The sequence below is a fragment of the Sorex araneus genome, chromosome 8 (assembly GCF_027595985.1).
Source record: "Sorex araneus isolate mSorAra2 chromosome 8, mSorAra2.pri, whole genome shotgun sequence".
Lineage (NCBI taxonomy): Eukaryota > Metazoa > Chordata > Mammalia > Eulipotyphla > Soricidae > Sorex > Sorex araneus.
Window position 1 is genome coordinate 33,201,503 of NC_073309.1, and position 24,575 is coordinate 33,226,077.

Genomic DNA, 24,575 nt, shown 5'->3' on the forward strand with positions numbered 1-24,575 from the left:
AACTGTACCCAAACCTAAACAGCTAAGCTTATCTAAGGCTGGGTGGTGTGGGGAGGGGTCCTTGGATCACTGGGGGAGGGAAGTGGGTGAGATATTGGGACAAAGTATGCAGGAAAGTATGCGTAGTTTCATTTGCTGTACTGTGAATCCCAGTACCTCGATAAAATGAAGGGGGAAAGGTGAAAATGCTGTTTCTTTACTGTCTGCATGTATCTACAGATAAGTGTCTACAGATAAATGCCTAAGTGTCATGTATCTACGGATAAATACTTAAGTGCCCATATATGAAAAGGTGTACACAAACACTACTTACACATATCTGAATGCAGAGTATACTCCCTTGTTAAAGAGTTAGAATATGAGGAAAGGGGCAGAGTGACAGCACAGCGGGCACAGCATATGCCTTGCATATAGTCATTCGGGGTTTAATCTCGGGCATCCCATTTGGTCCCCCAAACACTGCGAGGAGTAATTTCTTTTGTTGTTGTTCTTTTTGGGTCATACCTGGCGATGCTCAGGGGTTACTCCTGGCTCTACACTCAGGAATCACTCCTGGCGGTGCTTGGGGGACCATATGGGATGCTGGGAATCAAACCCAGGTCCGCCACGTGCAAGGCAAACGCCCTACCTGCTGTGCTATCACTCCAGCCCCAGGAATAATTTCTGAGTTTAGAGCCATGAGTAACCCCTGAGCATCCCTGGGGATAGTCCCCAAACCAAGAAAAAAAAACCACTAGAATGGGGGAAAAATACTGTTGAGCTTAAACTCATAAGGCTGAAGCATGTGCTCTGCATGTCGTAGGTTTGAGTTTGATCCCTGGAACTGAACTGTCCCTTGAGCCCTGCCAGGAGTGATTCCTGAGCACTGGGCTGGGAGTAGCCCCTAAACACTACTTACTGGGTGTGGCCTTCTCCAAGGGAAAAAAAACCCAGAAAAAATAATCACTGTATCACTGTCATCCCGTTGCTCATCGATTTGCTCGAGCGGGCACCAGTAACGTCTCCATTGTGAGACTTGTTATTGTTTTTGGCATATCGATTCCTCCGCCCCTCTTGGAGAGCCTCGCAAGCTACCGAGGGCATCTCGCCGCCATGGCAGAGCCTGGCAAGCTACCCGTGGCGTATTCGATATGCCAAAACAGAAAAAAATAATAAAGAAGTAAAAATTACTATACGATTGTCTGTAGAAATATAAAAAATATATCTTGAAAAAAACATATCAGAGGGTCTGGAAAGATAGTATAGTGGGTAGGGTGCTTGCCTTGCACACAGCCGACCAGGGTTTAATCACTGGCATCTATATGGCCCCCCAAGCACTACCAGGAGTGATTCCTGAGTGCAGTCACGAGTAGGCCCTGAGCATTGCCAGATACAGTACACACTGTACACACTGTCATCCAGTTGCTCATCGATTTGTTTGAGCGGGCACCAGTAACGTCTCTCATTGAGAGACTTATTGTTACTGCTTTTGGCATATCCAATATGCACGGGTAGCTTGCCAGGCTCTGCCGTGCGGGCTCCATACTCTCAGTAGCTCCATACTCTCCGAGAGGGGAGGAGGAATCGAACTCGGGTCGGCTGCGTGAAAGGCGAAAGCCCAACCGCTGTGCTATCACTCCAGCCCACTAGATACAGAAACATATAAAAATAAAGCATGGTATGCGATGGCCAGGATTTCGTTTTCCAACTACCTAAGGAATGAACTAATTCCTTTAGAAGGGTCTGAGTATTCTTCTGGAAAAAACCCGAATGCCCCAAAACGGATGACTGGTTGAGGAAACTTTGGTACATCTATACAATGGAATACTATGCAGCTGTTAGAAAAAAGGAAGTCAAGAATTTTGTAGTTAAGTGGATGGGCATGAAAAGTTTCATGCTGAGTGAAATGAGTCAGAAAGAGAGAGACAGACATAGAAAGACTGCACTCATCTATGGTATATAGAATATCAGAGTGGGAGACTAATACCCTAGAACCGTAGAAATAAGTACCAGGAGGTTGACCCCATGGCTTCGCGGCTGGCCTCACGTTCCGGGGAAAGGGCAACTCAGAGAGCGATCACCAACTACATTGTAGTTGAAGGCCATGTGGGGGAAGGGAGTTGTGGGCTGAATGAGGGCTAGAGACTGAGCACAGCGGCCACTCAACACCTTTATTGCAAACCACAACAGCTAATTAGAGAGAGAGAACAGAAGGGAATGCCCTGCCACAGTGGCAGGGTGGGTTGGGGGGGAGATGGGAGTGGGGAGGGTGGGAGGGACGCCGGGTTTACGGGTGGTGGTGAATGGGCACTGGTGAAGGGATGGGTTCCCGAACTTTGTATGAGGGAAGTATAAGCACAAAAGTGTATAAATCTGTAACTGTACCCTCACGGTGATTCTCTAATTAAAAATAAATAAATTATAAAAAATAATAATAATAATAAAAAAAAAAGAAGGGTCTGAGTATTCTTCTGCTAAGCAAGCACCTCCTGAGCGTCTGATGAAGCAGGCCTGAGTTCTAGGACTCCCAGAGGGTGGCAGTCCTGGATTCCACAATGAACCACCCAGTGCTCCCACAGACACAGGCGGGATACCTACAGGACAGGGCCTGCCTGCACACCAGTCATGCCTGTGACCCCCACACACTGTAAGCCGTTAAGATGCAAGCAAAAACTGGAGCCCCAAGAACATCAAGACCACGTGAGCACAATGCCAAGGGGAGCGCAAAGTGGAAATAGCAAGGACCTGCAGCTGGACAGAGGAAAGGAGAGCTGCCGAGTGCAAATAACTCATCCGAACGCTCCCTGCAAACCTACGAACAAGGTCGAACCTGTCTCTCTGGTGCCTGGGTCCCAGTAGCCACTGGGTGGGCATAAACATGCTCTGGTGGAGCAGGAAAAGTGAGTCATGTGTAATTTGGGGCAATACTGCTTGACCCTCTAGCATTTGTATTATATCATCCAGTCCTTTCAGTCTTTTTGTTTTCTATTTAGGTCACACCCAGTAATGAGGGGCTCAGGGTGGTTATTCCAAGCTAATTGGTTGGGGGGTGGGGGAGTCAGTCCAGATCATGCTCCGAGGACCATGAGGTGTCAGAACCCAGATCTCTCATACGGAAAACGTAAGTTCCAGCCTGTTGTACAATCTCTCCAGCCTCATCTCGATCTGAGTTTCTACCTTGAACCCCAAAGAAGGGGAGCTTGACCTTCCAGTCCATTTTGATACATTGTAGCCAACAAGGATAGCCAAGACATATCTCATATATTTACCATGTCCCATCTTCTGGTAACTGATTTTCATATGTTTAAGACCCAAAAAGGGGGGGGGGGGCTTCTGCCTACTCAGTTACACCTTATAAATAACTTACATTAGTATATATACATTAATCCTTTCATTAAAAAAAAAAAAAAAAGGAAAGCCTCTATTCCGGGACAGCCAGGCAGGGAGGATTTATGTAAACACTTGGCCAAGAAATTGCTGACTCTCAAATATAAAGTAGGTGAACTTCCTAAGGTGCAGAACTTTTCACTCCAACAGCTTGAGTCTTACCTGGAAACTAAGTCTCATGTCTGGAGAGATAGTATGGGGGAGGGCCCCCCCAAAAAACTCTCCAGCTGGTTCAAATCCCCAGGACCACATAGAGTTCCCTAAGCACAGAGGGAAGGAGGTAAAGATGGAAGGAAGAAAGAGAAGAAGGGAGGGAGGAAGGGAAGGGAAAAGGAGGAAGGGAAAAGTCGAGGCTAGGGTCCTAGACCAAGGACAAGAGAATGTGGGAGGGGACCCAGTGTCTGCGTTTAACAAATCAGGCTGCGGTTTTCAACCCTCAGTTGCACAGAATATTGATGCCCGGGCCCCATTCTGAAGTGTGACCTGGACGCTGGGATTTTTAAAAGCCCCCTTTGTGACTAGAAAGCAAGCGGGACTGAGAACTCAGCTGCACAATCTTTCTCCTACTGCATCACGATGAGAATCTTCGTCCCTTCCCCCAAGGGAGCGGGGGTCAATAATGCAGTGTTTCTGCCAGATGCACCCATTTTTTGCACTCAGGAATTCAAGTGGTGCTTTTAGCTGATTAAAGCATCATTTGATGTTCCCAAGAAGCAGATTCCACAATCAACTCCAATGCGTTTTGGCTTTAACCCAATTTATCTCAACAAAGGAGGAAAAGGAGCCCTTGTTCTCTGCATCCAAATAGCACTGGGGGCATATAAAGCCAGTAGCCCAGAAAGATCAAAACAGGCAGGCTGCATTTTTTTTAAAAAAAGAAAAATATGCAAAATTAGGAGTGCTTTTCAAGCTCTAGAAACAGGTTTATCGGGTATGTTTGTTTTGATTTTTTAAATAAGGCATTTCCATTTCAGATCTCAAAGTACATAGCGATGCTATGTCAAAGGAAAGCAAAAATGCACATACCAGCATTCAGAAAACTGGTTTGGAAAAACAAGCAGGAGTGAAGGTACAATGAGACTTCGGGGAGGTAATTCTTGACAAGTGCAAGAACTGGGGAGAGACTGATCTTTTAACAGTATGCCCCTGCCCCTGGAAATGCCCGTATTAGCTCACCCACAAAGGGAGCCTGTGGCAGATTTTATAGCTTTATTTTAGCAAATCTGGAATTGAATCTGAGAGCAGAGGGCTCGTTTGCCTGCTTTCTTTTTCCCTCTTTCTTTCTCTCTTTCTCTCTTCCTTTCTTTCTTTCTTTCTTTCTTTCTTTCTTTCTTTCTTTCTCTCTTTTTCTTTTTTTGCTTTTTGGGTCACATCCAGCGATGCTCAGGAGTTACTCCTGGCTCTGCATTCAGGAATTACTCCTGGCGGTGCCTGGGGTACCATATGGGATGCTGGGAATCGAACCTGGGTTGGCCATGTGCAAGGCCAACGCCCTACCTGCTGTGCTATCACTCCAGCCCCTCGAATTATTTCTTAACTGTTTAGTGCCAGTACAACAGCGATGCCACCCCGCCCCCAGAGAACTGATGAGGAGGTGAAGCACGCACCTGTGGGGTTCCCGGGGTTGATGATGCACAGCACCTTGGGGTTACAGTGGTTTTGAGCCTCCCGCACAGCACGCCGGAGCTCATTCACATTCAGGGCCCAGCAGTTCTCCTCATCCAGGTAATAGTTCACCTGGACGGCGTCAAACTCAGAGATGACCGCTGAGTAAAGGGGGTACTGAGGAATGGGGATCATCACACCCGTCCGTGACTTGCCACCTCCAGACACCAGGATCTTCAAGATGGTCTGCAAGGAAAAGACACGCCTTCAGGGCCATTGGCACCTCCCAGCCCCTGAGGGCTGACATTACCAACAGCATAGAAGACACCAGGATGCAGCCTTTCACCTGCCACCCAGAGCTTGCTCGAACTTCCCCAAGTCTAACTTTCTCTCTAAAATGAGGCTGGCTGTGAGAAAGATGCAACAGAACAAAACAAAACATGTTTTGATGTTCTTAGCATAGAGCATAGAAAGACTCAATACTTATTAATATATATATTTTTATTTATTTATTTGTTTATTCCTTTTGGGTCACACCTGGCGATGCACAGGGGTTACTCCTGGCTCATGGACTCAGGAATTACTCCTGGCGGTGCTCGGGGGACCATATGGGATGCTGGGAATCGAACCCGGGTTGGCCGCATGCAAGGCAAACGCCCTACCCACTGTGCTCCAGCCCCATTAATATATTTTTTAAGTGGTCTAAAGCAGTTATCCACGAACTGGCCAATTGGAATTATTCTTATTTTTGCAAGTCATTCTGTATCGCTGGAGTTGGCCCCCTGGAATCTGTCTTGTCAGTAATTACTGGAAGAGAAAGGCATTGTTCGAAGATTAAAAAAGAAATACCCTCTTGTTACCACCAGGAGGCGCTTCCACCCGATTGTCCCCTAAGCGCCTTGGGGAATTCCAGAGAAACCAGGCCATGAGAATCTTGAAGAGGATTGGTGGAGGGCTAATTCATTGAATAAGCCAAGCCCGCTTCTAGAAGAGTCTACCCCCTACACATAGTTTCTAGGTTCTTGCTCAGGCCCCCTTGCTGAAATGTCACCAGATTTAAAAAGTACAATGTCTTCATTCTTCTCAGTGAATTTTGAAGTCACTCATCCCTCTCCTCCAGGACTTCTGTCTAAGTTTTCTTGGGAAATCTGTGGGTACTGACTGACAGCAGGACATGGTAATAGATGCTACGGCAGAGGTCCAAAGCTCAGAAGTAAGGCACAAATGCCACCAAGGCTGCCTCAAAGCTGACAGGTCGCTTACTGTCTCTGGGTCTCAGCTTCCTTGGGGGTTACAATCAGAATTTAACACATTTGAAAGCTTAAAAAAGAATTACAGCAGCCTTGGAGGTGAGGATAAGATCAGAATAATCTGGGGGGGGGGGCAGAGTGATAGTACAGCAGGGACAGCATTTGCCTAGCATGTGGCCGACCCGGGTTCGATCCCTGGCATCCTATCATCCCATTATCGTCCCTGGAGCACCATCAGGAGTAATCTCTGAATGCAGAGCCAGGAGTAACTCCTGGATATTGTCGCTGGGTGTGACCCAAAAAGCCAAAAAAAAAAAAGTAAAAAAGAAAAAGATTAGAATCATCTCCATAATGAAAGGGGTCAGAGAGCTTTCTAGCTAAGTAGGGAGGTAAGAAGTGAGTGGACCATCTTGCACCACAGATGGGCTGAGGCAGGGGAAAAGGGAACAGGTGGCTGCAATTCCAAGACTTTAGACTCCTGATAAGCAGCACAAATATCAGACCCTCTCTACCCCAGTCACAACTGTCCCCCAGCCCAAGTCACCACTGACCTCCGAAATAGTCCCTCACACCTACTATTGAAGTAATTTAACTTGAACTGCTAAAGTTAAACTTAAGAACATAAGTCTAACTACGCGTTCTGCCTCCTTCTTACCCTTCCGTGGCTTCCGACGGCTGGCCGAGTGACCGCCCAACCCCCCAGCATGGCCTCTGGGGTCCTACAGGACTCAGGCCCTCCTGCCTCTCAGCTCATTTCCAGTAACTCTCTCCTCTTATCATATACGCACACCCGTTTTCAAACTCGAGTCTCCTTCCAGCTCAAGATCTCTGCACATCTGTTCAGAACACACTCCCTCCCAACATCCCCAGCGTCACCGACTCTGGGGTCTCCCTGTGCTCAGTCCCCCCTTTTCAGAATCCCTGATGTGCCAGGGCTCTGGCTCCGTAGCACAGTGATGCTAATGCCAGTCCACTCCACTACTTGTGCGTAAGCAGAGACTTGGTTCCAAGTCTCCTCGGCAGCGGACAGAGAAGGAACACCGATACATGCTGAATAAGAGAAAGACCAAAGCTGCAGGAAAGGTAGGTACCTGGGCACTCTACAGTGCTCCAGGAGTCTCGAGCTGGACCCACCAGTGAGCACTCTGCTGTGGTACCCAGCAAACTGAGGCTGCAGTGGTACCCAGGCTCATGAAGACGAAATAAAACAATACCCAGGGTGTGGTAGATAGCCTGGACCTAGCAGGCAGCAGCCCCCTCCCCCACCACAAGGCCTGTCTCGCTGCTAGCCAGTTCACATGCTCAGTCCTAACAGACCAGGCTGTTCCATACGTGGGTGAACCAGGGATAACCACGGCAGCCCTCTATACGTACAGTAATGCCGTCACTAGCTCCAGTGGTTAGATAAATGTTTTCAGGATCTGCAGGCACACCATCTCTCCTGGTGAGGTAGGAAGCCACATCCTCTCGAATGCAGCTGACGCCCTGGCTAGCAGTGTAAGCTCCTGTAAGACAGTAAATGAGACAGTCATAAGGGGCAAGATGTCGGCTCCATAGAGCTGATGATACCCATATAATTAATCGGAGGGCTCTCAAGTGAGGTTAACTCCACTTGCCTATCTAGCAGGGCTTCATCCACCCATTCTCTCCACCATCCACCTACTTCTCCATTCATCCATCCATCCATCCATCCTTCCATCCACCCATCCATCTGCCATCCATCTTTCTGCCCATTCATCCACCATTCCACTCATTGACTCAGAACCTACTATATGCTGTGTTATTCTACACCCCGGTTTCTAGTTGATCAACTGGTACCCATAACCCATTCAACCACCTCCTAGCACTTATTTATGTTCTATGAGAATATAATAAATCAGTGCAGCTGGGATTGTTATGCTTTAGTCAGTGTTGCCTGCAGGTTGTCAGAGAAAGTTGACCCCAAATGACACTTCGGGCAGCTCCAGGGGTTGGAATCCCTGACCAGCACTAACCACGTCTCTCTGGGGCTTCTGGCCATGACTGTCCTACCACTATCCCCTGTCAGCAATGCCATTTGGACTAAAATCCAGACCAGTGTTTATATAAAGCACAAGACGAACTCCCTCTGGCGAAATACAAACTGATAAGGAAACTTCTCTGGAGAAAAGAACCAAGAGACTAGGTCAGAGGTAGGAAGCAGATTTTTCACTGCCTCTTTTGTGTGTTGTTTTTCACTTATTTGGGACCATACCTGGTGGTGCCCAGCAGTTACTCCTGGCTGTGCACTCAGGTGTTACTCCTGGCTCTGCACTCAGGTGTTACTCCAGGCAGTGCATGGGAGACCATGTGGGAGTTCGGAGATTAAACACGGGTTGGCCACGTGCCAGGCAAGTGCCCAACCTGCTGTACTAACGCTCTGGCCCCTTTCACTTTTTTTTTTTGGGGGGGGGGTCACACCCAGCAATGCTCAAAGGTTACTCCTGGCTCTGCACTCAGGAATTATTCCTGACGGTGCTTGGGGGACCATATGGGATGCCAGGGATTGAACCCGGCTTGGCCGTGTGTAAGGCAAATGCCCTACCCATTGTATTACCACTCCAGCCCCTATTTACTCTTTTATCATGTGAATTTGATACCACACTTAAAGAAAATAAGCCCATCCCTTCTAAGGCTTAACCACAAGTAGGAGGCAAGATGGAGCCCTGGTCAGTAGCTCCATGCTCAGAGATCTGCCAGTGCCTCCTCTTTCCTTCTGTCCTCTATCAATATTTTATCATTATTTTCATTGTTGGGGGTGCTCACCCAGTGGTGCCGAGGGAGGAATGCATGTGATGCTGGGGATCGATCTCAGGGTCTCCCAAAATGAAAAGGCGTATCTCTAGCCCTTGAGCCGTACCCCTGGTCTCACCTCCTCTCTTCTCCTGCCCTCTTCTCCCCTCCAGGGCCAGCCAAGGAGCGCCCCTCCCCCTTCCCATCTCTAGCTCACCACATGAATGTGCAGGTCTTCACCTGGTGAGCCCCCTGCTGCTGTGGTCCAGTCCTCCCACCCTTTCCCTTCCGATCTTTTTGTTATACTCCAAGCCACACTGATCCTTCCCTTCCAGGCTCAGACCTAGACTCCCTCCAGGGGCCCACCCTAGAGATAAAGCCCCACCTCAACAGCGCCTGGCCCACAAGGTGCACTCCAGGAGGGCTGGACCAGGGCAGCTCCCGTTTCCCAGATGTGTCTAGCTGGAAGATGGCACCCCCAGACCCACTTAAGATCCCGAGGATTAAGTTACTAGGCATCGGGAATCATTTGAAAAGCGTGATGGAAATGTGTCAGGGGAGTTCCAAGGCCTTGTTTAATTAATCATCTCCACCTGGGTTAGGGAGACCCTGAACCACAACGATATTTGCTGCTTCCTTTCACTTCAGTGGGCAGGACTGAAGCTGACACAGCAGGAGCCCTCCGCCTCCCCTTCCTGGTCTCGGGTCAAAGTTCCTCTACATCCTATAAGAGACTGTAGTCAACAACTTTCTTCGAAAGCCCAGGAGTGGAGTACAAAGTACTTGAAGGCATTTAAGGGTGAGGAGAGAGAGAGAGAGAGAGAGAGAGAACCTTTGCCCGTGAACCAGCATGAACTCAAGGTGGCTCCCGGACACCCTGAAGGCCAACTGTCCTCTGGCTGCAATACTCTAGGAAGGGGACCTTAGGTCTGGCCTAACAATCCCATTGCCCCCAGCCCTTGCTGGCCAGCGCACAAAGCCTTGCCGAAGCTCAGGAAGTGGAAGAGCGTCCTTCTACCTTTTCCCGACATTTATCCCCGGAGGAAGCCCCTGTCCACTTCTCGGCTGTGGCTTCTTGGGAGTCCCGAGCCCACCTGCTGGTTCTCCGAGAAGCCCCTTTTCCTCTGGTCCCCCTCGGGCTACGAGGCTGCTCTCGGCCTGTCTGAGACGTAGGCCTTGCACACATGGTGCTGCCTCATACACCATCCAGGCTGGCCAACAGGGAAACTGGGGACACCCAGACTTCCGAGGGGCCCACGGGGTGACCACAGTGCTAGGGGCAAGCAACGGCTCTTGACACAGGGCTGGAGCCGAGCGCAGGGAGAGGAAAGGCAGAGAGATGATAACCGAGAGATCAAAGGGGGCTGATCCCCTGCTGAGCAAGCCGCAAGAACCCCTGGCCCACGTTCCAGAATCTTCAGGCACATGTCTTAAAAATACTCCAAGATCAACAGCAGGCGGATGGGAGCCAATCCCTCGTGCAGGAGTTAGGCAGAGGCACCGTGCAGAAGTCAACAGAGAAAAGAAAATAAGATGAGAACAAAGTGTCAAGAGGCCTAGGCCCTGGGAATCCACCTTGGCAGGGAAGGGGAAATATCATGTTCACCTCCCCAGGAGTCTCACATATCCGGCCCGCTTCCACACAGCCCTGGGGGGCTTGGCTTGCCCCTTCCCGAGGCCCCTGGCAGAGGGTGGGCAGCGCAAATGCGGAGAGGTGCTGTTAAAATGAAACTGCCCGGGGCTGGAGCGATAGCACAGCGAGTAGGGCATCTGCCTTGCACATGGGCAGACCCGGGTTTGATTCCCAACATCCCTGTATGGTCCCCCGAGCACCACCAGGAGTAATTCCTGAGTGCATGAGCCAGGAGTAACCCCTGTGCATCGCCGGGTGTGACCCAAAAAGAAAAATAAAAAAAAAAAAAAGAAAGAAATGAAACCGCCCAAAGAGGAGAAAAGATCCCCCCAGCAATCACCCTCCACAGTTGGACCACAGGGACACACGGGTCTGGGCACCCAGAGGCAGAGGCATGGTGCTCCCAGCCAGTCCTCGGCCAAACTGGCAGCTCTAGCGAAAGGCCTCGGGCTAACCAGGCCGACTCCGAATCCAGTCACCTGTAGGCCTCCTGGGCGCCCTCCCGGGTTCAGCACACAGGAGGCCCGCACGCCGGGGACACCTGGGACACCTGTGCCTCAGCCCCACACACACGCACATGCTCCCTGGCACGCACAACGCTCTCGTCAGCTGGTGACACCACAGTGACTTTCTTTCTGTCTCCTGGGACCAGGTAAGTCAGGGCCTCACCCAGGCTGTTCCCGCCACAACCCTGAAGGATCCGCCGGGCTCGTTTCTTAGCATCTTCTGGGAAGCTGGGGCTGTCCAACAGGTTTGGGTAGGTGCAGAGCGCCACCACCTGGGGGAACAGAGGCGCGGCTGGACTCCCAGCACACCCCCCTCCCCGCGTCCCACCCGGGAGCCCCAGGAGGGGACGGAGCTAGAGACAGTGTGGAGAGAGATGTCAGCTTCGAGGGGCTCTGTCCGGTGTCAGTGCCGGAAGGAAAGATTGTGAGAGGGGAGGGGCGGCAGTATCCGGGCGTGGGGGCCCCTGCAGAGGTGAGGACCGGGCTGACGCTGCCATTCGGGGGCCATGAAGAGCAACAGCTCACACGCCAAGGCCGCAAGAACAGGGGCCTCCTGAGCAGGGCCCCTGGGCTGCACAGACCCCTCCTACGGCACCGGGGGGTCCCTCGCCCCTGTGCAGGGCCCCTTCCCCTTTTCTCGCCTTCACCCCACTTCCTGGACAGAACTGAGTTCCAGGCTGACTTTCTTGTCTCTGGAACAGCGAACGCCATCCTCACCTCACAAATGGAAGAGGACTCAGCAAGGAAATGTTTGCAAAAGCACGGGGAACCACCCCCCTCTCCCCACCCCCGACCTTCCACCCCCTTCCCCCTTGGACAAGTCTAAGCTGGCAGCTCAAGAGCTGTGCCAGGAGCACTGAGGGGGGGGCTGGGAGGGGCAGGGTTCACAGTCCTGACACAAGCTGAGTGACTCGCAGTGCTGTTTCTCTTCCTTTAAACAAAGCACAGTGACCCGCTCTGCCCTCCCCCAGGGACACGTGTGAAGCAGGAAAGGCCAGTGCTGGATCTGGGTTGTCAGGCTGCCTGAATCAGGGCCCTGCTCATACCGAGGGAGGCCACCGTGTCACCCTCTCTCTCTGCCAAGGCTGCATTTCCAGGGGAGCTGCCAGGGCAAGGGGCACCCCAACCTCCGCCCTCCACGTCCCTGGCACAGCTGCCATCCCTGCTCTCCTCCTCAGGGACCCGGGTGGGGCCTTGGGGACTCACGGGCCCCTGGCGTGCTCCTTGGTCACAGGGGAGGCAGCTTCTCAGGCCACGCCAGTCTCCTCCCCCGCCCCCTGCGAGGGCCCACTGAAGGGCTGTAGGCTGAAACCCCCAAACTTCCTGCTCAGGGAGCAGGTGCCCCCTGCTTCATGCCAGCCCGGGCAGCCGAAGACAAGGAAAGACACTTTCCCAGCTCGCCCCAGCCCAGAACCTGAATCCCACTCAGGGCCATACAGCTCAGGTCCGGGCCCCGGTCCTTCTAGGAAAGGATCTGGGGGGTGAGGAGAAGGGGCAACACACCTGGCAGTACTCAGGGCTGATGCCTGGCTCTGTGCTCAGGGGACCATCTGCCTGGGTCGACTGCATACAAGACAAGTGCGTTACCCTTGCACCGTCTCTCTGGCCTAGACAAGGCTTCCTGCTACAGCAGGCCCCTGGCCTCTCTGTCGCGGTGGCTCTACGGTGTCCTTCCCCCTCCTGCTTCTCCTCCTTCAGCCCACCCATCCCACAGTTTTGACTCACGTGGCATCCTTGTGGTCACTGTCCAAACTGATAAACTAAAACCTGCCTCCCGAGCCTCGGGGCCTGAGCCAAGCAGTCAGGAACTTGGAGCACCCACAGTGGCTCCCAGCCACGGGGCCAGGGGCCGAACTCAACATTCCACCCACCAACACTCCCTGCCCGCCTGCTGCCTTGGAGACTGCCCTGTGACTCCTTCTTCAAAGCCACCCAGCTGGTCAGTGCAGCCAGCACTCAACGCTTCGGCGTCTCACTCAGGAAGCTGGACCTGAACAAACCTTCCAGCCCTTGGGCCTTTCCCAGGGCCTGTCCCTACAATGCTGTCACCAGCTCGGCTTGAAACCCAGCACGCAGGACCCAGCGCTTTTGCACAAACCTTCCCGGGGGAGCCTTGCGGAAGATTCCCCAGAGAGGGCTTAGGAGGGCAGGAACTAAGAGACGGCAGGCTGGAGGGGGTGCTGCTGCTTCAGTAGCACCTTCCAGTGGGATTCTGGGGCCTGCTGTGTGCTATGAGGGCAGATGGATGAGCAGATGAGTAGGCAGAGGGGAGAAGTGAAGCCTGGCCCCCCAAGTCCCCTAGTCTCCCCTTGTATCACAGGACAGCTTACCTGTCGGAGGAAGGTGATTGGTTGCTGGCCCATGGCATGGGCATCCCCGATGTTGGCACGGATGACTTCAGTGAACGGCTTTTTGATACCCTGAGCAGAGAGAAAGCAACAGGTGGTGACTAAGCAACTCCCAGGCCCGGGACCCAGAGTCTGTCTCCTACAGGATATAATAAGCAGCCCTATTTCAAGCCGTGCCAGGTGTCAGGCAGAGGGCCAAGCCCCTGGCAGGCCTGATCCCACTTAACCTTCACCATCACCCCACAAGGAAGAGCTAGTTATAATCCTATTTATAAATAAGGAAACGGGTTCTAAAAGTTTAAGAAACGCCTTCACGACACAGAAATTGATAAATACAGTAATCCATTCTTCTTCATCCATTATTTTGTTTTCATGGTTTCAGTTATTACCCACTATCAATCAGGGTCCAAAAATATGACACAGTAAGGTGTTCTGAAAAGGGAGCAAGAGGGAAAGGAGACAAAAAAGGGAGAGAAAAGCGAATACCTAACTTTTATGCTAATATAGTCTTATACTTGTCCTATTTTACAAAGGGTTATTGCTGCTAGTCTTCCGGTGCCCAATATACAAACTGAACTTTATCATGGGTATATGCAGTGCATGGCTGAGTACATAGTACGCATATTTTCACAGTCTATATCCCCAGAGGTTTCAGGCAGCTGCCCCTGGGGATGGGGGCGGGGGCTACTGTACTGAAATTCCCATCAGACTCCAAGATCACTCGTTGTGATCTGCAGGTCCCCACTTTTCACAAGGCTGGAAGAGCTTTTCCGAAGCAGCTGCAGGTCCATGCCTCACTGCGGCTTTCCAGGAATGTCCAAAGGAGGGATGAGATACGCCAGGGATGAGATACATGGCTCCGTAGAGAGCACCAGCCCTCAGGCGTGAGGCCGTGAATTTGATCCCGGGCACCAACACACACACACACGCACGCACACGCACACGCACACGCACGAGCACGCAGAGCACAATCCATGGCAACCAAGTGTATGAGCTCCAGCACCCACAACCGGATGTGTAAACATCACAACCAAAGTGTTTGAGGACCATGACTAACGGGTACACCTCAGATTACTGCACCGAGAGTAAAGGGAAGGGAAAAGGTAAACAAAGACTCAGAGCCAATGTGGAGGGAGGCAGCAGGAGTGCACAGCGCTCCCACGGTCCCTGAGTCCCTGCCACTAAGCGCACCCCTGCCTCATAAAACTAAGCATCCGGTCAAGGGACAGCACAGCCACTGGCCTGCAGAAGACACAGATAAGCAGGGTCACTCCCGTGCAACTTTCAGGGTTACTCCCATGCAACTCCCGAACCGCCCCCCACCCCTTTTTAAGGATGAAGAATATAATCTGATTTTTCACTTAAAAAAATTTTTTTTTAAGTTTTTTTTCTTTTTTCTTCTGGAGAAGCCCATGTTCTCTCTTGAACCCATATTCTTCTCTTTCTCCCCCCCTACATCTTTCTAAGTAAATTTCATTCCTAAAAATCATCTTGGGTTCAAGCGACAGTACAGAAGATAAGGTGCTTGCCTTACACGCGGGTGACCTGGATGCAATCCCTGACATCCTGTGTGGTCCTCTGAGTACCTCCAGGAGTAATTGAGTGCAGAGCCAGAAGTAACACTTAAGCATCACTAGGTGTGACCCAAAAGCAGAAAGAAAGAAAGAAAGAAAGAAAGAAAGAAAGAAAGAAAGAAAGAAAGAAAGAAAGAAAGAAAGAAAGAAAGAAAGAAAGAAAGAAAGAAAGAAAGAAAGAAAGAAAGAAAGAAAGAAGAAAGAAAGAAAGAAAGAAAGAAAGAAAGAAAGAAAGAAAGAAAGAAAGAAAGAAAGAGAGAAAGAGAGGAAGAAAGAAAGAAAGGAAGAAAGAAAGAAAGAAGAAGAAAGAAAGAAAGGAAGAAAGAAAGAAGAAGAAAGAAAGAAAGAAAGAAAGAAAGAAAGAAAGAAAGAGAGAAAGAGAGAAAGAGAGGAAGAAAGAAAGAAAGAAAGGAAGAAAGAAAGAAAGAAAGAAAGAAAGAAAGAAAGAAAGAAAGAAAGAAAGAAAGAAAGAAAGAAAGAAAGAAAGAAAGAAAGAAGAAAAGAAGGAAGGAAGGAAGGAAGGAAGGAAGGAAGGAAGGAAGGAAGGAAGGAAGGAAGGAAGGAAGGAAGGAAGGAAGGAAGGAAGGAAGGAAGGAAGGAAGGAAGGAAGGAAGGAAGGAAAAGAAAAAGCATCAGGAATGAAAATACTGGCTAAAGGGCAAACCAAAAACACTGCCAGGGGTTAGCACAGAAAGAGATACAGGGAGAGGAGGAGGGAGGGACAGGCCGACAGTCACATCTCTGAGGGGTGGGGTGGGGACTGAATAAGCCGTAAAGGAAGTAACAGAGTAACAGTTCCAGTGGAGCGTGGTGAGGAATCTGGGGATGGGATTCCACAGAGCCCCCTGGACAATACACAATGAGCCACTGGAAGAGTAAAAATTCAAGCACCTCCCAAGGTGCCTGGAGGGATTACCCGAGTCAGGCAGTATGAAAGCTTGTCAGAGTCTAAACATTATCATCTTACAAAGCTGGGCCAGGAACAGGTCTCAAAGGTCAGAGTGGAGGAAGAAGGCAAGGAGCGCGTGGAGGCGGGTCTGGTCAGGTCTGGCCATCTTCCCGTCTCCAGCTGCCCTGCCCCCAAAGCTTCCCCAATCCAATTTGTTTTCCATTTGTTTGCTTTTGGGGAACAACTTCCGGTGCTCAAGGCTGACTCCTGGCTCTGTGCTCAGAGGTGACTCCTGCTGCGGCTTCAGGGGACCAGAGGCGGTGTCGGTGACGGAACTGGGACCAGCCGTGAGCTAGACCAACACCTTAACCCCTGGATAGCGTCTCTGGCTTGAGGCAAATATTAATGGGAGGATTCTAAGGTTTTGACAGTGTCTTTTTTTATTTTCCACTTGTGCCATGTGCAAATGAAAGCAACCTCAGGAGACTTTCCTTCTTAAAACTCAGTCACAGTCCCACCTCAATAAAACCCAGTGGACTTACGAAGTGAAGGCAGCTGCCGAATAAGTGTTCCTGACTGATCCTGTTTGCCACCCCTAGCCCCCTCCGAAGCAGAAACTCTCCAGCTGTTGTTTCTGGAGTGAGGAGGCACTGGTGGAGGGGACAGCCTCCAAGCAGCCCTGCACCTGCACAAACAAGCCTGGTAAATCTTCAAAAGTGGTTCTGCAAGGAAGCGGGCGGGAGAAATCCTTTTATTTCCTTGTTCTCTTTTCTGTTGAGTTCCTCAGGGTTGGCCAATATGGAGCAAGGTGACTGAGGCCGGGGAGAACCCGGGTTTTCCTGGAACCGGGGCGCAGCACTACCCACAGTGGCGGGGCTAGACCGGGGTGTGATTTCAGGGCAGCCACGGTATGTGATTTCAGGGCTGACCCGACAAGCAGGACCCAGGAAGGCTGAGGGGAGAGGAGGGGCTCAGCCGTTGTGTGCAGGAGAGGGACAGGCTCGACCCACCCCTTGGCACCAGCCTGGGCTCTAGTCCCAGAGCCATCTGTCAGCCTGACCGACTCCACTGAGACCTGGCCAGCTAGATTCAGGTGATCTCCATGGTGCAGGCACAGTCCATTCTTCAGTAAGGCGTAAATCTGCCATAGGCCAGGGTCAGAAAACACCCCACAGCTATAGGCCTCGGCCCTGAATTTCCGTCCCTGCCACTCTTCTGTACTGCAAAACTCACCCTGAGCTGCCAACAAGCCTGGGAACACTGAGCATCCCCTTCCTTGGATCGGAGGAGATCCTGAACATTCAGCTCTGATGGATGAGCGGGGGGAGGGGAAGCTGGCACCCTAGGATGTGCAAGTCAACCAGCTGACCCGCCAAGGGCCACCACACAGGGAAGAATGTTCTGGGCAGACTCCTGTGAGTCGGCACCCATTCAAGGTCTCCATGCATTGGGAAATGCCCAGGGGCCAGCGGGCAGACTTCAGCCACAGCGATTCCTGGCAGGCACAATGGTGGCCTCATCTCAGCCCAGCTCCGGGAACCTGCCAGGTCAGCACACAGCACCCTGGGTCGCTTTCCCAACAGCCTCGAGCCCGCCTGCCTAATCTGTGGAGCACTAGCCAAAGGTCCTGCCCATGAGGGCCCACCACTCAGCTCAAGGAGGAAATCAAGGGTGTAGACCCCCGGGCCCTGAGGCTGCGTGTATGGGGTTACCATTGTCCTTCTCAGCTCACAAGCCCAGCAGCATCATGGGGCCAAAGGGCCAGTAAAACTCTCACAGGGACAAAGCTGTTTCCTCCAGCCAGGGGTGACTTGTCTTCTTATAGGATATGTAGGCAGGAAGGTTTGGTAGGTAGGGCAGCTGCTCCTATGACACTTTCCTCTCACTCAACAAACATAGCAGCTGCTGGGATAACACCATTTTCATGAGAACATAGATGAGAAGACCTAATCCTAGCCAAGGATGAATGTCATTGTCATTCCGTTGCTCATCAATTTGCTCGAGCAGGCACCAGTAATGTTCTCCATTGTGAGACTTATTTGTTACTGTTTTTGGCATGTTGAATATGCCACGGGTAGCTTGCCAGGCTCTGCCGTGTGGGGGAGATACTCTCGGTAGCTTGCCGGGCTCTCCTGAGAGGGACGGAGAATGATGAATGAAAAGATGTTATTCAAGGACCTAGTGTTGTTCAAGGTTTTCCAAGTCTAAGAACCTATCCACAGCATTGAGGACTTACTGTACTAATGGTTCTCCCGTGCCCCAGGACAGAACTCAGTGAGTCCAGGATTCTGAACAGTTAGAACTGAGCACAGGGAAGGGAGAAGGCATGGCAGGTTTCCTCCCCTCTCAGCACCTCCAGACCAGAAAAACCATGTGAAAAGAACCAGAGAAAATGGGGCGGGCGGGGGTGAGGGGGGCACACTAGAAGTCCTACAGAGATCTCCAGAAAAAAGCGCCAGAGACAAATCCCAATTAGACCCCCAAACAGGTATCTTTCACAGCTAAGGAAACTGCATCTCAGCGAAAGGTGTGGCAGTGACTATTATAGAAAGACAAGCAAAGCTGGAAGAAAGCAAGCCAAGCTATTTGTGCCCAGGCCTGAGCTAAGGTGGAAGTCCATGGGCTAAGTTTCCAAACCTGAAACAGGAAAAGCTGGGGACCACTGGTAGAAACGGAGATTACAGGAGGGAAATAGGGATGATGTGAATGAACTCTCAGTAATAATTCATGACAACAAGGCATCTCACAGATCACATTCCCAGACTCCGGGAGCTTCAAGAGGAAGGCAAGGCACGGGAACACAGGTGTGTCTCCTCAAGCAACTCTCACTTGAGTGCAAAGTCCCAAGTACAGGCTGGAGAGAAAGTACAGTGGGTGGGGCACTTGCCTTACACGTGGCTGACCGGGGTTCAACCTCTAGCATTCCATAGGGTCCCCTGAGTACCACCAGGAATACTTCCTGAGTGCAGAGCCAGGAGTAATCCCTGAGCATTGCTGGGTGTGGCCCCAAAACCAAAACCACTTCAAAAAAAAACCCCAAACAAGAAAACTTCCAAGCACTGAATATCAGGGACAAGGCTCAGTGGTAGAATGCAAGTGGTGCATAAGGAGTCTAACCAGCTGCTGGCCTTTCAAAGTATTGTCACTGACCTTTCATAGCAGTCTTTAAATTATTACTTCTGGAGCGATAACACAGAGGTTGAGCATTCGCCTTTCACACAGCCCACCCGAGTTCGATTCCTCCGCCCCTCTTAGAGAGCCCGGCAAGCTACCGAGAGTATTGAGCCCGAGCGGCAGAGCCTGGCAAGCTACCCGTGCATATTGGATATGCCAAAAACAGTGACAATAAGTCTCTCAATGAGAGACGTTACTGGTGCCTGCTCGAACAAATCAATGAGCAATGGGATGACAGTGACAGTGACAGAATAAACTGAGGCGAAAGTCTCTGAATAACTAGTTTGAGGCCCACATCATACAAAGACCAGGATACAGGTTGGTGGAGACGTGGGTGAGATGGGTGGGTAGGATTCATCCCACAGAGAGATAATTCTGTAAGTTATTTTAAAGTAGCATCTAAATTCCACAGAAAATGACTGATAAGACTTCACCACCGGGGTGGAGCACTGGCACAGTGTGTAGGGCATTTGCCTTGTACACAGCCAACCCGGGTTCGATTCCCAGCATCCCATATGGTCCCCTGAGCACCGCCAGGAGTAATTCCTGAGTGCAGAGGCAGGAATAACCCCTTGCATTGCTGGGTGTGAACCAAATAGAAAAGAAAAAAAAAAAAAGAAGTTTTCATCACCTGGGCAGTAGAGATAGTACAACAGGTTGAATGTTGTCTTGCATACAGAAACCAGAGATCTATCCCTGGCATCCCGTATGGTCATCCAAGCTCTGCCAGGAGTGATTCTTGAGCACAAAGCCAGAAGTAATCTCTGAGCACTGCTAGGTTAGGCCCCAAAATAAACAAAAAAGTTTTTACCACCCGTGCTTGAAAACCCAGGGTTTCCAATCTTAGTTAACAATAACAATCAATGTATTATAGCATCCAATACAGGACTGGATGTTTTTCTACCTCTTCACTGATGTTCAGATTCAGCAAACACTAACAGTAGTAATCAGTTTTCCTGTTTCTGAATATTCATCTCACCTGCATTTACTTTTACAACAAGAAGTAAAGCCATTCCTTTCTTCATTTGTGCAACGTCCCTCCCCCCCCCCAATAAAGCAAAGGAAGAGCAAGTGGGTTGATAAAGAACTGACAGATCTTTACAAAACTTCTTACTAATTGCAGCTTATTTTTACATGCTGTTTCCAATGAACACCAGGATCTGAAAAGCTGAGACAGGTTCTTTCCCTTGGGACTGTGGTTAGGAAGAGGGTATCCCTGAGACATCCCAGACTCAGGCTGGAGGAGAATGGTTCCTCTCACATGCACTAAGCCCAGCTCTCCTTCTCCTTATCACTCTCCTGAGCTTTCTCCACATTTTTTCACACAAGCATAGGATTCACCGTGCCAGCCACTGACCAGGGCAAACACTCCAGCCACGCGTCCAACTGAACGGCCAGAAGTATTTGCAGAGCGCTTGGTGAAATGATCCCACGGGGCAGCATAAGGGCATTGGCATCATTTCAGGCCCAACACACCTTTGGCTAGATGAGGAGATACAAACCTCAAGATGGGAGGAACCCTGCATCTAGTGGGTCAAGTCTCTCATTTTATAGATTGGCCCAGAGAGGCTGGAACACCCATACATACCAAGTCACTCTGCTGCCTACAAATGCTTAGCTACCCCTAGTCAAACAGAACCCTTTATTTCCATCCAATTTTCATCAATAAAGCTCAAACCAGAGGTAGAAAAACAAAGCCGTGAAAGTCAGCCCAGGAAGGAAGCAAATGGGAACAATGGCTCCTGAGAATGAATGGTTTCGGTGAAGCTATACTGTCTTGACTCTATCTCCAGCATGTAGAGCCAGGACTGAGATGAGAACAGAACTAGAGGGATAAGACTGAAGCAAAGTACCAAAAACTATAGATGGGCAGAAAAGAGGTCTTTATCCAGGGCAGCACCTGGGGTCTAGGCCCCTGTCCAAAACATCCGAGTGTCTGTCCAGACCCAATAACCTGGTAATGTGCCTCAAATAACTCCCTGCTGAAACCGTTATTCAGTCTTTACTTCCCTCCAGAATGTGGCACCATAAAGTCCAGAGCCCAGCACAGAAGCCTCCTGTCTACCTCTCTTCCCAGTCATCTTCCACATTCCCCGCCGGCCAGTGCTCTCGAAACCGCACCAAGCCCCTCCCCCAAACGCCCCGAACATTCCAGCCTTCTCTTCTTGCTCACAGCCCTGTTCGCACCATAGAATATCTCAATTCTTCCCGGCCCATTTAAAACTCCCACCAAAGTCTTGAAGAACTAGGGGAGGGGAGGCTGAGGGATAGCATAGCACCACACTCAGCTCCGGAGGCAAAAGACAACAGCTCTTTCCAACCAAAGCATTTTTACACATCACAGAACTTACACCCAAGTTGCTAGTTAGCAAAAAGGTAATCTCAGGAACACCCGCCATCTCTGGAACCAGAGAAATCAACTTTAAAGGAATGGATCAGGAATAATCTCATCTCAGTTTAAGTTTAACAAGATGACAATTGTCTCACAAAGGCCCGCTCCGGTCTGCACCCGATATCAACAAGAACAAAGTGACAGAAATCCATGTGCAGGGCCACAGATAGAGTACTGTGAGTAGGGAGCTTGCCTTGCACTCAGCTGACCTGGCTTTAATCTCGGCATTGCATATGGTCCCTCAAGCAATGCCAGAAGTAATTCCTGACAGCAGTGCCAGGAGTAATCCCTGAGCACCCCAGGTGTGCCATACACAGACACACAGACACACACACAGTGGAGGCGGGGATAGGGAAGAGAGAGAAAAGAAAAGAAATCCACATTCTCTGCTCTGGCTCATCCTCAGGTCGGACAGACACAAAAACGACTCAACTTTCTATGGGCCAAGGTGTAAACTTAGCTCTATCCGCGTCAGAGGAAGACACTGGCCTATGACATGCCCAGGTCACTGTTTTGAGTCAGCGGAACTGGGTGTCCCAACAAGGGAACAGCAGACCATGAGCTCATCAAACCCCCAGTCCCCAGGGCAATGGGCGAGAAGTGTCACAGTTCCAATGTTACATCCTCCCACATATTCAAATAGACACTAAGTGACCAACTGACTTCTACCGCCACCCAACCCCAGGGCCCCCATTATCTGATGCTGAGAGCAGACTCAAGAAACCCTGTCGACCACTCCCATCCTGGGCAAGATCTTGAGCAAGCGGCTGGGTAACTATTTCATCAGCTCCCAACAAATCTTTCAAGCGTTTACTTTTTGTGTTTTTTTTTTTTTTTTACATTGCCTCTCTTGACTCTGCCTCTTGTGTGCCAGCCAGATTAGAACTCTGGTATTACAGTTCTGTCTCTAAACACTCCTTGCGGCTTCCCTGGCCATCCAGAAGGCAGACATGACTCCTGGGCGTGTTGGTCACTTTCTGTGTAGCTAGGAAGGCAAGCCAAGATTTCAGCCAGTCAGTCCCCACGACAAAGAAAGACCCAGGGTCCCTCCTGCCAAGGCTCTGAGGCCCAACTAGGAGAAGCCGAGTCCTTGAAGAACAAGCGTGGCTCTCAGTCAAGGTACCAGCAGACTATAACCAGGGAATTGTGCAAGATTCTCCCCAACATCCCAACTCTACTCAGGGAATCATGACAAGCAAAGGTCCCTAAGGTTTCAGACGCTGAGGGGGAACAAGAAACTTCAGGGACAGACGGGAGGAGTCTACCATCTTTCTCCCCTCCTGCACACTCCGTCCCTTTCTCCAACTTCCACCCAGCACCGACATTCCTCCACTGACTTTCTTCAAAGTATTCGCTGTCTGAAAAAACCCTCTTATTTATTTTCGTTACTGTTTGTGCCACCCTCCAACACCCCACCACCCCCTCCGGGTCAAGCAGCCACAGAGAGGGCACTGGCACCACAATAATGGATGGATGCAAGTCAACAAGTGACCGTGCCTGAAGGACCTTACTTTGTGCCAGAGGCTGGGCATTAGTGGGTGAAAGGATGGGAAGACGACATTCCCCGGTTTAGCCAACCTTGGCTGAAGGAGCCGGCCGTGGGATGGGGAGGACAGCCGCAGCTGCTCCGCCGCCGCCCCCCGCCCCAGGTCTCCCAGGCCCCCTCCCGCCCCGCGGAACCCCGCGCCCACGCTCACCCGCCGCAGCTCCCTCTCGATCTCCCCGGCCTTGAGCACGATGGGTCCCCGCACCGCGTACTCCAGCGCCTTCACTTGCGGGTTCATGGATTCCAGCGTGAGGATGCGCTCGTGCCGGCTCCGCTCGGGTCGCATCTTGAGTACCGCCGAGGCCTCGGCGGCCGCGCTGCTCTGCCCCCGGCTCCACGGGCCCGGGGTACGGGGGCCGCAGCCCCGCCGGGCCAGCGCCAACGCCCGCTGCATCGTGCGCCCGTCCAGAGAAACCTTGGCACAAAATAGGAGAGATCGAACCTATTCGCGCACAGCATCAGGCGGGCACCAGTCCCCCCCACACCCGCTCCATCTCCTCTCCCGGCCCCGCAGCCTAGCCAAGGGCTCTTGGCGCGAGCAACGTCAGCCCGGATCGGGGCTAGGTGCCCATCCCCCGGCGACCCGAACCCTCCGCCGCGCCGCTGCAGTCACGGCGCGGCACAGCCGCTTCGGCCAAGGCTGCGCCCGCCGCCACACATGCAACGTGCCTGGCGCCGCCGGACCTCTCCTCTCGCCGCGCACGACTAGCACGGCCGCCTGGAGCTGCTCGCGGGTTCTGCCGCCTGCAGCCGCATCCCAGCGCCGGGGTGACCGTACCACCCAGCCCCCTGCGGCTCACACACCCACCGCCCGCTAGTCCGCCCCTGGCTTGCCCGCTGCCTCCTGGCCTTTGTAGTTCATCTTTTCCTCTCCGCGGCAGGCGTGCCCGTCTGAAGAAACTACAAGTCCCGAGATGCACCGCGCCAACCCGAGCTGGGCGGGCGAGAGGCGGGAACCCGGGGGCTGGCTCGGCCCGGAGCTGGGCGGGCTCTTTGTCCAGCCTGAGGGGTTAGAGAGCTTCGCGGGGGCCGGGCAGGGGGCCGGGCGGGGGCCGGACAAGGGGGGCTGGCGGGGGGCGGTGTGCGGTTTGCTGGCGGAGAGTTATTTGCAGTTTCTCGCTCTGGGCGCGAGCCGCCTCCCCACTTTCTTCCCCGCCCCCCAACACCTGCAAGTACGCAGTCGGCGCGATGGTGCAGTTCTCGCCCGGGGTTTCATCATGCAGGGCCAAACCCTGGCAGCGACTGAGCTGGGAGGATAGGAAGAGGGGACTGATTTGAGGGGACTTAACTACCAGCTGCTGCGTCTTAGGAACGTCAGTTTCCCTATCTGCAAAACGAAGCTGGTCTACAGCCCCCAGGGTTGCTGAGATTGAAGGAACGCTCCCCGCCCCCCCAGCCCCCCAGGTTACCTGGTTCTCGTTTGCCAAGAGCTTTTCCTGAACACTCTATAGGAGACTCTTTGCGAGAACCTTCTCTTCTTAAACTGCTCCCAAGTATCTGACATCTTTTTTTTTTTTCTTTTTTGGGTCACACCCGGCGAT

At 51.6% G+C, this 24,575-nt stretch overlaps 1 protein-coding gene across 1 annotated transcript in view; it reads right to left on the reverse strand.

Annotated features, from left to right (window-relative positions):
* The window catches only part of GPT2 (glutamic--pyruvic transaminase 2), a 41,295-nt gene extending 17,436 nt beyond the window's left edge, over positions 1-23,859 (reverse strand). The window contains exons 1-6 of the mRNA XM_004600691.2: positions 23,704-23,859; positions 23,186-23,449; positions 13,442-13,531; positions 11,275-11,383; positions 7,596-7,726; positions 4,974-5,217 (exon numbers count right to left, since the gene is read on the reverse strand). Of these exons, the coding sequence (XP_004600748.2) occupies positions 4,974-5,217; positions 7,596-7,726; positions 11,275-11,383; positions 13,442-13,531; positions 23,186-23,428 (817 nt within the window). The 5' untranslated portion in view covers positions 23,429-23,449; positions 23,704-23,859. The remainder of the gene's footprint in view (positions 1-4,973; positions 5,218-7,595; positions 7,727-11,274; positions 11,384-13,441; positions 13,532-23,185; positions 23,450-23,703) is intronic.
* Between the last annotated feature and the right edge of the window lie 716 nt (positions 23,860-24,575).